This window comes from Parasteatoda tepidariorum, chromosome 3, assembly GCF_982258835.1.
Source record: "Parasteatoda tepidariorum strain Cologne lab strain chromosome 3, Ptep-v5.0, whole genome shotgun sequence".
NCBI classification, from domain to species: domain Eukaryota; kingdom Metazoa; phylum Arthropoda; class Arachnida; order Araneae; family Theridiidae; genus Parasteatoda; species Parasteatoda tepidariorum.
In genome coordinates this window covers 1,131,492-1,145,678 of record NC_141757.1, presented here as the reverse complement: position 1 = coordinate 1,145,678, position 14,187 = coordinate 1,131,492, and the positions used below count along the sequence as shown (strand labels likewise).

At 33.4% G+C, this 14,187-nt stretch overlaps 1 protein-coding gene across 9 annotated transcripts in view; it reads left to right on the top strand.

Moving 5' to 3' along the window:
• The window catches only part of LOC107453633 (twitchin), a 264,438-nt gene that overhangs the window by 183,546 nt on the left and 66,705 nt on the right, over window positions 1-14,187 (top strand). For all 9 annotated transcript variants that reach the window (XM_087158572.1, XM_087158571.1, XM_087158570.1 and 6 more), the window contains 8 exons: window positions 1,895-2,197; window positions 2,275-2,393; window positions 4,722-4,887; window positions 5,103-5,245; window positions 8,439-8,598; window positions 11,343-11,531; window positions 11,617-11,730; window positions 13,202-13,306. In XM_087158572.1, the coding sequence (XP_087014698.1) occupies window positions 1,895-2,197; window positions 2,275-2,393; window positions 4,722-4,887; window positions 5,103-5,245; window positions 8,439-8,598; window positions 11,343-11,531; window positions 11,617-11,730; window positions 13,202-13,306 (1,299 nt within the window). The remainder of the gene's footprint in view (window positions 1-1,894; window positions 2,198-2,274; window positions 2,394-4,721; window positions 4,888-5,102; window positions 5,246-8,438; window positions 8,599-11,342; window positions 11,532-11,616; window positions 11,731-13,201; window positions 13,307-14,187) is intronic.

Genomic DNA, 14,187 nt, shown 5'->3' with positions numbered 1-14,187 from the left:
TCTAATAACCAGTAAAAATCAGTTTTGCTGTGCGTCTACATCAGGCCGGGATGGCCTGGTAGGTAGGGTACTGGGCCCATGTCCAAGAGGTCGTGGGTTCGATCCCCGCCGGCCGAAGACTCCCCGTGTAGTAAATGGTGACTGATGCACATTAAATTTGTCGAGTTGCTAAGTCTTCCATGTTCCCATAAAAAAATCAAATCTCTGAGGGTACTGATCCAGGAGTTTCCTTGTCTTCTGGATTCGTTCAAAATGACAAGGCTCCGGAGTTGAACAAGAGTAGTCATAAACCCAAAATGAGGTCGGCTGTTCCACAACGAATGAAAAGAACTTAAAAAGTACGACTTTTCTACGTCCAGAGCCGTCAGAGGGTTAAAGATGAAGCTTCGACGGCTCAGGATGGGTGAAAGAAAAGAGCTTTGCGAGCACGTACTGGACCAAACTATTTTTACCGTTAAGCCAAATTTCATTTAAGAATTCACACAAAAATGAACGAAGCAGAAATGTATTTTATCATCTGAATGGACTGTCATAAAACCACTTGAAAAAACTGCTTCCTTGATAATCCCGAGTTAATGTGGGCATTGCAAATACATCGAGAAAAACTCTGGCGTCTTTTATCACAATTTTGTGATTAAAAGTTTTGCAGTTGGATTGTGGGTGTTTTTATGCGATGGTTGCTGAATTTACATAGAATGTGTTGTCCCTTATTTTAAAAACTATCATACAAGGACTCATATTTAACTTGCTCGAGGATAACTCAGGGAAATAAACTAATGGAAAATTAAACGATTTTTGCGCATTAAAAAAATTGAAATTTCAAATTAAAACGTATGTATTCTGTTTTATTTTAGTTCTTTGTATTTATTTATAAAATAAAAAAAATATATCGATTTTTTGTATTTTTTTTCCTTCAAAGATATTGGTGAGGGACGCGGTTAAACTAAAAAAAAAAAACATCTTGCAAATACTGACACTAACTCCCGCGTGAAACGGCAAACATTCCATCCATTTCCTACTCCGGAAAAATATCTAACTAAGTCCGCTAACTCATTCACTTGTTCGATTCTCCCGAATGAATGCGTGCAGCTGATGAAATATCCGGAAACAAATAAAAATAATACTCCAAATAGAAAGCGTAATTTCGAAATTATAACAGACTTCAACCGCCGTTCAATCGTTTAAGAATAATAGGATGCGCAGCTTTTTTAAAAAAGGTGCTTATTTTTAATTTATGATTTTTAAAAGCTCTTAAAGGTGCTTTTTTCATTCGGGGTTTGTAAAAAGTACTTATTTTTCTATCTTGTCAAAAGAGATTTATTTTTTCTTTGTCATATCACGAGGGTCGTTCTACATTACAAAAAAATTCGTGATGTTAAAATTTTCTCTGCACTATTTATCAGGAACTAGTTATACCATTCATGATTATGCGAAGTTTTTGAAAATGTTTATGACTTTTATTGATTTAATGTTTTTGCGAAATAAATACTTTAAACGATAGAAAAAAAAATAAGTTTTATGACTGCACATATCCTAATACATGATCCGTCTGCCCAAGGATATTTTACGTCAGCACTGCGGTTGGTGAGCGTGGTGTGGGAAATTCGACTAGCATCGCTGGGGGTTGAACCTGTCACCTCATTGGACGGTCATGCACCCCTGTGCCTAATTGTGATGTTTTTTTTTTAGAAAGTGATTAAAAAAATTTTTTTTTAATGCTTAAGAAAGTACTTTAAAGGTGCTTATTTTTTGTTGGTAAATCTGGCTACTCACCCTGAATAAGAACAAAACGTTCCAAATTGAAATCATGGATTCTGATATAGGATAGTGCATGTAGTGAGGGAAGGATTGAAAGAAGGATTATAAAAAGGAATTTAATTCTTGTGAATTTCAGACCCCCCTGGTGCCCCGGGTGTACCTCAGTCTGTGGATACATCTGTTGATTCCATCACACTGAGCTGGCAGAAACCGAGAGATGATGGTGGAAGTGCCATCATTGGATATGTCTTGGAGAAACAAGAGAAGGGGAAGGAGAGGTGGGTGGCCGCCTGTCAAACTACCATTACAGAACAAACTTTCCGTGTCACCGGACTGAAAGAGAACCAGGAGTACATGTTTAGGGTGTGTGCCCTCAATGCTGCCGGACAAGGTCCCTTCAGTTCTGGATCCGATGGAATCTTCGCTAGACCACCTCCCTGTAAGAGACTCTCTATACTATAATAATGTCTGTATACTATGAATGTGTTATACTTATTATTTTTAACTCCCTGACAGGCTCGCCTAAAATAAGTGCTGGATTCAGCTTACGAGACATGACAGTTCAAGCAGACGAAGAATTTACATTGAGAGTGCCTTTCAACGCATTCCCAGTACCCACAGCCACCTGGACTATTGTAAGTACATCTAAATTTCAAAATATAGTGGATTGGTTTTTTTTTTCAGAATAGGCTTTATTGTCATACTTTGCAATAGTCTGTTTAGAAGAAATTTGGGTCCGTTAACGGACCCTTCACAAAATATCTTTTCATAAAAACGGACCCATCACAAAATAATTTGTCTTTTAATCGGACCCTTCACAAATTCGTTTATTTTCATTATTGTTTTGTTAATCGAGTAAACCCTTCTCGGGGGGGGGGGAAGAGAAAGACTGTTCGAAACGAACTAAGTTTTCAAAGTTTCCCTTAGTTTAAATTTCAAATTTAGTATTCTAAGAAAATATTTCTACTTTTACAAACATCGTGTGCACATTCTTATTGATATTTAATGATGATTTTTTTGCAAATAAATAATAGATCCATTTATGCAAGAAATGAATGAATAGAATTGTATGCAAATAAAATTTAATTTCTGGCAATATTTTTTAAGTAAAATATTATAAATTTAAGAATTGTTTAAATTGACTTAATGCGTAACACATTAAAAGTGATACATTACTAAGTTGTGTTATTTAAAATATGTCATTTGAAATGATTAAAAATGCGAATGATTTGGTTATTCGTTCGAAACGAATATTCTGTGTTGAGAAGTATAAGCTATATACCAAATATTTGTATGTTGCATCTCTATTTTTGTAGCAACCATCGTTGAGCAGAATCTTGTATCTATTTACAATTTAAAAAATTCTTAAAAGTTTTTAGCAATTTTTGCAATAACAGGACCCTATTTGCACGCATTCACAAAAGCAGGACCCTGGTTGAAAGAATGTGACTTAACGCTTATTTTATATTCACAAATTATAAGTAGTTTTTTCAGAATTTTACAAAAACAGGACCTTTCACAAAATGACTGGACAGGCCCCTGCTTTGAACAATTAACTTGTGAATCAAAACATTTTATGAACTATCTATATTTAACGGCCATGAGAGCGAAATTTACTTGGCCAGGTGAAAAGTGTTTTATAAAGTCAATTGAACGATACATTTAAAATAATAATGCTAGTAACAGAAAGGAAAGGTAATGCAACATCCTTTTATATTGTTAAAACTTTATTTTCTCAGAATACAATAAATGTAACGACCATTTTTAAATGGCTACCTTACTTAAAAATAGCCATTTTTTGACATTTAAACGGAAGATTACAATAATTATGGTAACAGAGTGGATTAAGAAGGACATTAAACTGTTCGATTTTTACTTGAAAGTAATTTTAAAACTGTATATTAGATAAGCTGCGCATCGTATTGCATATAATACAATGTTCACACAACTAGTTAAATTAAAATTATTTTCAATGAACTGTTGGTTAAATTATAGTTAATATAGGAGGCTGAGCAGTTTAGTTGCACCTGACGTATTAAAATGGCATTGGGTGCCGTCGTTCGTCACAAGATGTCATTGCCATGTAGAAATCTGTTAAACGTCTTGCAGTAAGTTTGTTCATTTAGTAACAACATAACCTTAAAGTATTTGTGATTCCGTATTAGTATTAACCAATTGTTTTCGTGCCAAATAAAAGTCATTTTTGATTTACTCCCTTAATTTAAAGAAATCTGCAGTTGAGGAGCATCGATTGCTTGGAGAAACATAGAATGCTTAAGTGAAAGAAGTTGTCGTGAAGAGTTTCAGAAGATCAAAAAGGTGGCGTGGAATGAAAGGCAGAAATTGTATGAGGACAAGGAATTGGAACAAGGTTCGTGCAAACGCAAGAACTTGCATTATAAAAAACTCAGCGAGCAATCTCATATCGCTTAAAATTGTCCAAAAAGAAGGAAGTTCGGTTCCATATTAACTGAAGCAAAGAGACATTGAACGTCGATTTTGCGTGAAAATTGATTTTGAAAACACTTCGATGGAAAGTTCTACCCCACCTTCCTTATTCGCCTGACCATGCCCTTTCAGATTATCACCTGTTGCGGTCTATAACACATGGTCTTTGTGAGTAGAAAATTTATAGAAATTATTGGAAGGAATGGGTCGATCTATGGAAAGAGGAAGAGTTTTTCCAAATGCTCTCAGAAAGATGGAGAAAAAGTAGTGTCTCGTGATGGAAAATACTTTGAATTAAAGATAATAGTTTTCACAATAAACTGCTAATTTTTGATGGAAAATGGCGGAAACTTATTTGTACTCCCAGTAATATACAGGCATTATTTTTTAAATACTCATTTTTATGTATCTACATTTGCTAAAAAAAACATCGAGTAAATTAATTTGTTTAAAAAGGGTCACGTAGAATTTTGATAATTAAAATGGGATCTTTAATCGTGTTTTGAACTTTTCAGAATGGTAAAGCATTAGTGAAAACGGATCGAGTTTATAGTGAGATCAATGTCGCTTTTACAGTCCTCATCAATAAAAAAGCAAAGAGAGATGATTCTGGCTCTTATACGTTGACTCTAAAGAATCAACACGGCACCGATAATGCATCCTGTAGAGTTCTTGTAGTGGGTGAGTACATCCTGCTGGCTTCATTTCCTCATTTTATGATGGCTAATATGAGTTCTTTATCAGAAACTAGTTATTTTTATGTAAAGTCTTTGAAAATAATTTTGCATTTTATTAATGTATATAGTGCTTAAAAAGGGTACTTAAAAGATGCTAAAGTGTACTTGAAGAATTGGCTACGCACTGTGTTACAGTATCAATTGCATCCTCAATTTTAGATAAACCAGGACCACCAGAAGGACCACTGGAAGCATCTGATGTGACACCCGAGACTTGCTCGTTATCGTGGAGACCACCCAAGGATGATGGAGGTAGTTCCATCACCAACTACGTGGTCGAGAGACAAGAGGCAAACTCTCAAGTAAGTGTATTCCTGGTGAATCTCTGCAATTTGCAGGAAGAAAGTTTTTAATATTTTGTTTTGTATTAAAAAAGTTATTAAAGAAATTATTAATATATTAATCCAGGAAAGCACTCCAAAACATTTAGAGTGAAGGCAATACTTTGCTTGCTGTTATATGGGCGATTCTTTGGAAACATGACAATACGGACCAAAAACTTTCTTCAAATTTAAAGTTCTCAAAATAATCTAATTTTTTTCGTATACTTCCTTAGTTGCATTTATTAATGTCTTATAGACAGCAGTGTAGTTTATTGACATTTGTTCGAGAAAAAAAATAAAATAGAAATTCACCAAATCTTGAATGTCAGGAAAATTACATATTAGCTTAGAAGTTTAAAAAACAGTCAATAGTAAGTAATTCAACTTAAGCCTTTATGTTAGATGAACCATAAATTGCTTAAATTAATTCTTTTTATCCACTGTAGAAAGAATCAAAAAAATTTTTGGTGCTGAAATGTGCAGAATAAAATTGTGTATAATAATCAATCATTAAATAAATAAATAACTTTGATTACATTCAAGCCTATTACAATCATGCATAAACTTGGTTAATATTTCCTTTCCCTCTTTATAATATACTGTTTAAAAAGTTTTCTGGTAACTCGTCTATGTCCTGGCATTCATAAACCAGGAAAATGACAGCCAGGATAATGACAATGACACATTTGCCATTTTATATTAACATTAATATATTAGCATTTTAATTTAACATTTTGGCCTAAGACGTTTACATTCCACAGAAAACAACAGGATTTCTTGAAATAACTCAGATAAATCCATGTAGTTTATGTTATTAAGGATTTCAAGAAGACAGGAAAATGACAACATAAAAACCTACTCACTTTGAAAAATTTTTTGAAATAGATTTTGAACCAGAAAATTGGTTCTTTATTCATGCAACAAGACATGTTAAGATATGAGGGTATATAATCAATCCATTAACATAAGATATTGATTGCTGACTCTATATCTATTTTGGTTATAAATCACTAAGTAAAAGTAGCCAGGAAAATGACAGATTTTCATGTGACAAACGAATTATGGACAGGCAAAATCATTTCAAACTAAGTTTTAGTAAATAATACGCTCTGCGTATATTCTAGAAATGCTTACAACGGTTGAGATAAAAAAAATTAGATATTGAAAAATTTATGGGAAGTTTTGAAGCTAGTTATTATTGGAAATATTGTTTGTGACATACCAGAAACATGACATTTTGAAATTCAATTAAATTTTTTAACTGTACAAAACAGTCAATGCAAGTGCAAAGTCATTTTGAAATGCCAACAACAGCAATTATTTTTTTTAAAGTTATTTTAGCACTATAGTATTAGATCTTGGAGCAAGGGACTGTGAATTATCATATTTCGTGAGAATTTCCCAAATACTGAAAACATTTAACAAGTTTGATGATTATTTTCTTCCCTTTTCTAAATTCAAACCAAAACAGTTCATTTCAATATTTTTCTTTCATCATAAACATAATGATGCAATAGTTTTGGATTTTTTAAATAACCCGTTGAAAAGTTCACTCTATTTAAAAGTAAATCATTATTCATGAAATAAAGCATGTTTTTCGAATTATAATGTAGCGTTGAACCTTGTTAGGAGACAGCAGAGCAAATCACGCAAAGCAGACATATTTTATTAAAAGTAAGAGCGATAAAGGACTAAAGTATACACATTGTCCATCTGCATTTGAGGGTGGATGATTAAAGGCATTGATTTAAAACCCAATATGTTTATCCTTATCTGTGTCGTTAGAAAAATCGTTTGAGATAAGAATTCTATGAAAAAGTTATGATTTTAGATGTATTTTAAAGATATTTCTGACACATTAATGCTTTAAATGCAAATGATACTGCCTATATCTCTATGTTTTATAGACATCAGATGTCAATGAAAACTTTGTTTGATATGTCATTACGATCAAATTTAGTAATAGACAAAAATCAGCACACAACTGAGTCATTTCATCGCATTATGATGCAATTATGATACGCATTAGTAATACACTTTATGATAGACATTATGATACAATAATAATTTGAAACAACTAGAAATTTTTACGTCAGTTCCTAAAACATTATTTCTATCGATTTCCATATAAAAATGGGGTACAATATCACATAAAAACATGATTTAATCCAACTCATCCCCCCCCAAAAAAATTATTTTTAAAGGTGATTTAAGTTTTTACCTTAAGGTATTGAAACTTATTCTTTTTTCTCCTAAAAATTTTATCTGATTGTTGAAATATTTGACCTAGTTTAAAATGTCTGTTGCCAGACAGTTGCCGCTGACTCACTATTTTTTCCCTTTCTTATAAAAAGAAATTTGTAGTATAATATTTAAAATTATAGTATTTAGTTGATTCTTGCAAACACAAAAGTGATACAACAAACGTTTTTATTTTGTACGTAAAATTCTACTTCAATAAAAATAAAAAAAAAATTTAAAATGTCAAATAAAATCGAATTGTAAATTAGTTAAAAGTTAAGCATTGGTCTGCAGGGATTTACAATAAAATACCGATATGGTACGTATGTTAAAGAATTAAAAAAAAAGGTTTATTTTAATTTTAAAAACAGACGTTTGCGTTAAAAAAAGGACGTTGAGAAGAGGTTCAAAGTGTTTTGTGAGAACTTACTACTGCTTTTAGATTTTCATTCTAAATTCATTAGTAATTCTTGAATGGAAGGACAAACATCTGCTCTTCTTGGTGGTTTAATACCACTAAAAAAGGCTAATATTGCACCAAAATAGGGTGATAATTCGTGAGAACATGTTATTTTGACAAGTTATTCAATTATCTAAATGACCCCGATAATTTCAAAATATAGGATTTTCTATTCGTCTCTTTAAAGACTCGGGGTCTTCTATTTTGGTAAGACCTGGTTATTTACCATTTTTCTGTCAATTTTCCGCTCATTACCCTTTGTTATAAATATGAAAACGAAATTTTTTTTAGTTTTTTACTTTATCTAATAGGGATCACGTGATTCAAATTTGAGATGTTTGTAAAACCTTGCTGTCCTTGTTGAAGTGGCGTCACTTAAACTTATTAATACTTAATTACAATTTATACTTAAATGCTTAATTACAAATTATCGTATAAGACGTTGATGATAGATATCGATCTATATTGAAGGTGTGGACGAAGCTGAGCAGTTACGTTCGTGGATGTCACTATGAAGTGATTGGACTGGAACACAAGAAAAAGTACCACTTCAGAGTAAGAGCTGAAAACAAATATGGCGTCGGTGCTCCACTCGACACAGACCGTCTCCTCACGGCTAAATTCTCATTTGGTAACACTCTACTTCTCACTTTACTTATTTTACTTCTGACACATTTAAAACAAATGGTACTCAAACATTTTAAAAGTTTCGAAAATTAACTTACTCTGGCCACAGTTGTCTATCTAAAATGCATGGAATTAAATGTCCTTAGAAAACATTTTTAACAATGAGTGAACAATCGTTTCAAATCATAGTTTCAAATGTCAAGTTCAAACTGTTTGACGCGACAGATTCTCTGTGCTTGTGTATATATATATATATATATATATATATATATATATATATATATATATATATATATATATATGGTGATTCATATAAGATGGACAAAATTTTAGGAAGTGATAGTACACACCCAAGCAAACAATTTTTTATCAAAGAATGCATGGTCGAAAACAAAACGCAAAAGAGCTGGCACATTTGGAAAGTTGTTTCACGCAAACATGAAAGCTCCATTCCTGTTGCGAGTTATTATTTGCATGTTCTGGGAGGAAGAAGAGCTCGTCACCATTCATACGTAAAAGCTGTTGATTCGAGGAGTGCATTGTCAATCGTGGTAGTATCTGAAGATGTTGTTAATAAGGACAAAGCCGATATGCAATTTGTTTATGGAGCTGCAAATCGAAATAGCTTCAGAGGCTGTACGGAGAACCCTACAGACGGTTGCCCAGGCGTAAAACATTTCAGCGCTTGCACCGACAGTTGAGTGAGATGGGATCCTTTCTTTCAACCCGTTCACGGACGGACGGAATGGTGGCTGATCAGCCAAGTACAGGAGCGGTGGCTAGACAAGGTATCGCAATCCACCACAACATGTTCAACGAGTTCATTGACTGACTCAAAGGGATTATCCTAGTCGTTTCTCCAGAAGAAAACTGATTTTGTTGCAACTATTATTTTCACGGATGAAGAGAATTCGTGGGTTCGAACCCCGTCGGCCGAAGACTCTCCGTGTGGTCAAATGGTGACTGATACACGTAAATCTGTCGAGTCCTCCATGTTCCCATAACAAATTAAAACCTCTGGGGGTACTGGATTGGAGATCGATCGTTCACTGGTTCAGGTCAAAACTACGATCTGTGAATAAATGGATGTATGAATGGGTCCGCCCTATAAACGGGTGCGACGAATGGGTGTGGCAGAAAGCGAATTCTTGGCCATAGATGGCGCCACTGGAAAACAAGAACAATCGCACCCCTCTGCCTAAACAGGCATACGAAACCAAGCAACATTTTTATATTATTTTAACATTTTGTATAAATATTATCGGGATCCAATTCAATAGGAAAAAATCTTGAAAGAGAGTATCGTACAATGACATGTCGCTAACTGAGAAGTCACTACCATCAAGATTAAAAAGTGTTCCTATGCTACTTATAAGTTAAAAGACACAAACTCTCAGTAACCGAAACTTTATGCTTAGAATTTTCGCCTCTGAAAATATAAGTTGATAACTTCAGTTTAAAAAATACAGTCAGAATTGTATTCCTTTCTGTCCATTTTTTTTTTTTTAATTTTTTTTACATCACGAAAATTAGTTTCAAAAATAATTCTTACTTCCGTTTATGAAACTAGTTAACCCAAAGATATTTTATGGAATGAATATTGCCTTAGAAATGTTTAATATTTTAATTTAGGCACTTTTTAAACAACTTGATATACAAGCTCGTATACTAACAATACCCGCAATTTGAAAAAACATATTAATTGTATGACTCTAATGATATAAAAATGTGAGTAAGTTGTACTTTCTTATCAGTATTTCTCGTGGGTTTTTCAACCCATTTTGTTTACATTTTATCCATACCAATCATGTCTTCTAAGAGGATGTAAAATGTTATGCTTTTTGTGTTAAAATCTTCTATAAAGTATAATAAAATATTTATTGAGAAGTCTTCTTCCCTGTTGGAGAGATATAAGACAAAAACGACAAAAAGAGAATTAAAACGCGAACATCCAAATCTTACATTGTCTTAATTGTTTGGTTCTTCTGCAATTTAACCACAACTAATAAATTTTTGCCTATTGCATCTCAAATATCTACCTATTAAAAACTGAAAAGGTGGACCATCCTTCTTATCAAAATCTTCATTCATTCAATAGTATATAGTGAGAAATGATGGCTCAGGAAATACACTTCACAATGAGGTGAAACAGGTTCGATATCAGAGTGATATCTTTTTATTTGATCACTGTTTTTATACTTACAGGCATTTTTAAAAAAAAAAATTTTTTTGAAATGATTTCATGACAAGTTTGCCTGATTACAAAATAGGAAAATAGAAGCGTGATTAGAGGATGAAGGGCGCGTACTCACAGTACAGAATCAAGTTTGATTCAGTAGTTACCGAATCTGGATGTGCGCAAGGTAATAAAATTATACTGGATAATTCGAAGTTTATAACCCATAAGGTGTGGTGGCACAGGGGATAGAACGTTTGCCTCCCAGCGATGGTGGGTAGATACGAATACGCGCATCGACCACAAGTAAAATATCCTCAGGGGTTGGCGGATGGTTTCCGTGGTTTTCCTCTCTATGTAACGCAAATGCGGGTTAGTTACATTGAAAAGTGCTCGACGAAGGTAAATTTCTCACACTACTAGATCCAGGAGTTCCCTTGTCTTCTGGATTGGGTTCAGAATGAGAAGGTTCAACAGGGGTAGTCGTAAACCCAATTCAACGAGGGATATAAAATAAAAAATTAAATAAGTCTATATTTAAGGTGAGTTTAAAGAAGACAATTCCATTCCAGATCCCCCCGGTCCACCCTCCTGTCCGTCGATTACAGACTATGATGGTGTGAGTGTGAGCCTGTCTTGGGATGCACCAGTACAGGATGGAGGTTCCAGAATCCAGGGATACCAGGTTGAGTACTGTGACATGGCCGATGGAAGGTGGAAAGTGGGGAATGAGTATCTGGTGAAAGAAACACACTTCACAGGTACTCACACACACAGCATTCTTTTTTTTTGATTTTATGTGTTCATCAAATCATGATAACTAAAATGTTGTTGTTGTTGTTACAGTTCCCAACTTGAGTGAGAACCACGATTATCAATTCCGGGTGAAAGCGAAGAACGCAGCTGGACTGGGCGAAGCGAGTCAACCCACCGCTACTTTAAGACTCAAAAAGAAATTCAGTAAGAAACAATTTATTTAATTGTCATTCCACCATTTTCAATCAAAGATATCCAAAGGCCGGTATAGCCTGGTCGGTAGGATGCTGGGCTCATGTCCAAGAGGTCGTGGGTTCGATCCTCGCCGGCCGAAGACTCCCCGTGTAGTAAATGGTGACTGATGCACGTTAAATCTGTCGAGTCTCAAAGTCCTCCATGTTCCCACAACAAATCCAAACCTCTGGGGGTACTGATCCAGGAGTTTCCTTGTCTTCTGGATTGGTTCAAAATTACAAGGCTACGGAGAAGAACGTAAGTAGTCGTAAATCCATGAAATTGGGTCGGCTGTTCAACGACGGTTATAAAATAAAATAAAAATCAAAGATATCCGTTCATTGACTGTGTACACCTAATGCTGACAGGCAATGAAAACGAATTTCTCTCATCTTGTAGTAACAGTTTAATAACCTTATACTCATCTTTTAAGTTAATAGTTTAATAATCTTATTCTTACTGTAAGATTACAATCTAATAAAAAGATTACAAATAATCTTATTATTAATCTTATTAATCTATCAGATAATCTTATTATTAATCTTATTAATATATCAAATAATCTAAAACTCTTCTCTAATCTTTTAATCTTAATTTTATAATTTTAATAATCTTATTCTTATTGTAAGATTACAATCTAATAAAAAGATTACAAATAATCTTATTATTAATCTTATTAATCTATCAGATAATCTTATTATTAATCTTATTAATATATCAAATAATCTAAAACTCTTCTCTAATCTTATAATCTTAATCTTATAATCTTAATCTTATAATCTTAATCTTATAATCTTAATCTTATAATCTTAATCTTATAATCTTAATTTTATAATCTTAATCTTATAATCTTAATCTTATAATCTTAATCTTATAATCTTAATCTTATAATCTTAATCTTATAATCTTAATCTTATAATCTTAATCTTATAATCTTAATTTTATAATCTTAATCTTATAATCTTAATCTTATAATCTTAATCTTATAATCTTAATCTTAGAATCTTAATCTTAGAATCTTAATCTTAGAATCTTAATCTTAGAATCTTAATCTTAGAATCTTAATCTTAGAATCTTAATCTTAGAATCTTAATCTTAGAATCTTATTATAGTTTAATTGCCTTATATAGTTACAACTGTTATCTAATCTTAATAATCTTAATCTTAATAATCTTACTTAATAATCTTAGTTTTTGAGAAGTATTTTGCAAAAGTCTTGCCAATTGTAATTTCACAATTATAATGCATTATTCACATTATGAAATTGTATCACAAAAACTACATTTATAGAGTTTTAAAATTATGTTTTCATTTGAATAGAGTGGAAAATTTAACTTTAAATTTTATTTTTATTACCATCGTGAAATATAGCTATAGGTCATTTTCAATAAAATGAAAGTATTATAATGATCGAAAATAAAGAGTTTCAAACTAATTCCAGATCCCCCATCTCCTCCAGAAGATGTGATGGTTGGAAAAGTGGGTCGAAGTTATATTGAGCTTCGATGGGAAAAGCCTCGTTCTGATGGTGGAAGTAAAATTACAGGTAAATCATCTTCTGGAATCATCCTTTTATTAAACGAGAAAAGGAAATTAACTTAAAGACTTTTTAAAAAGAAAAACATGAAACATCGATAGTCGCTTCCTATATAAATCTAATCTGTCTTGTTACTGTAAATGACTGAAATGGATTCAGCAGCACGATCTGCCTTGACAAGATTCGGCTGTTTACCGCATCCCTTTCTGCAACAGCATTGGGATCTTCAGAATAAACTTAATACAAAATCTGGTTGCGTCGACGGCCACACTCGAATCACCCCATCTTCGGAGAACACATATTTCTCCCTCTTTTAACCAACATCGTATTACCTTTTTCAATATGTAACATTTTCGCGTTTCTGCCAGTATTTTATGTAGCTGGTTTTATCTGATTTTATCCGCTCTTATCCATGCACCTTTTTACCTATTTCATGTATTTTATATGCCTTTTATTGGAATTTATACTCACTTTTAAATACATTCGTCTCGACGGTTTTGTTACCTTTATGTATTTTATGAAAATAAAATTGCAGTATGCATTTTAAGCTGCATTAACGTACTGTTTGGCGCAGCATATCCTCTTTTAACTCTGCATTCAATCAATCCACCGGTGAATGCTGACAATCACATAGTCGCTTAGGTAAATGGTCCCGCAGTGGACTGATCGTTAAGACACGGTTCCCAGCAGATCCCGAAGTCAAGCATCACTGGTTGCGGTCAGTTTGCGGGTGGGTGACCGTCTGCGTAGGGATCAGTCTGAGTAGGGATCGAGGGTGTGCGGTATGGGTCCTCGTTAAACTGTTCTATCGTAAAGTGCTCGACTTCGCGCGCAGGTCGTCGAGCTACCGAAGCGGGGGTGCCATCCCCTCCGCAGAGGATCAAAATTGT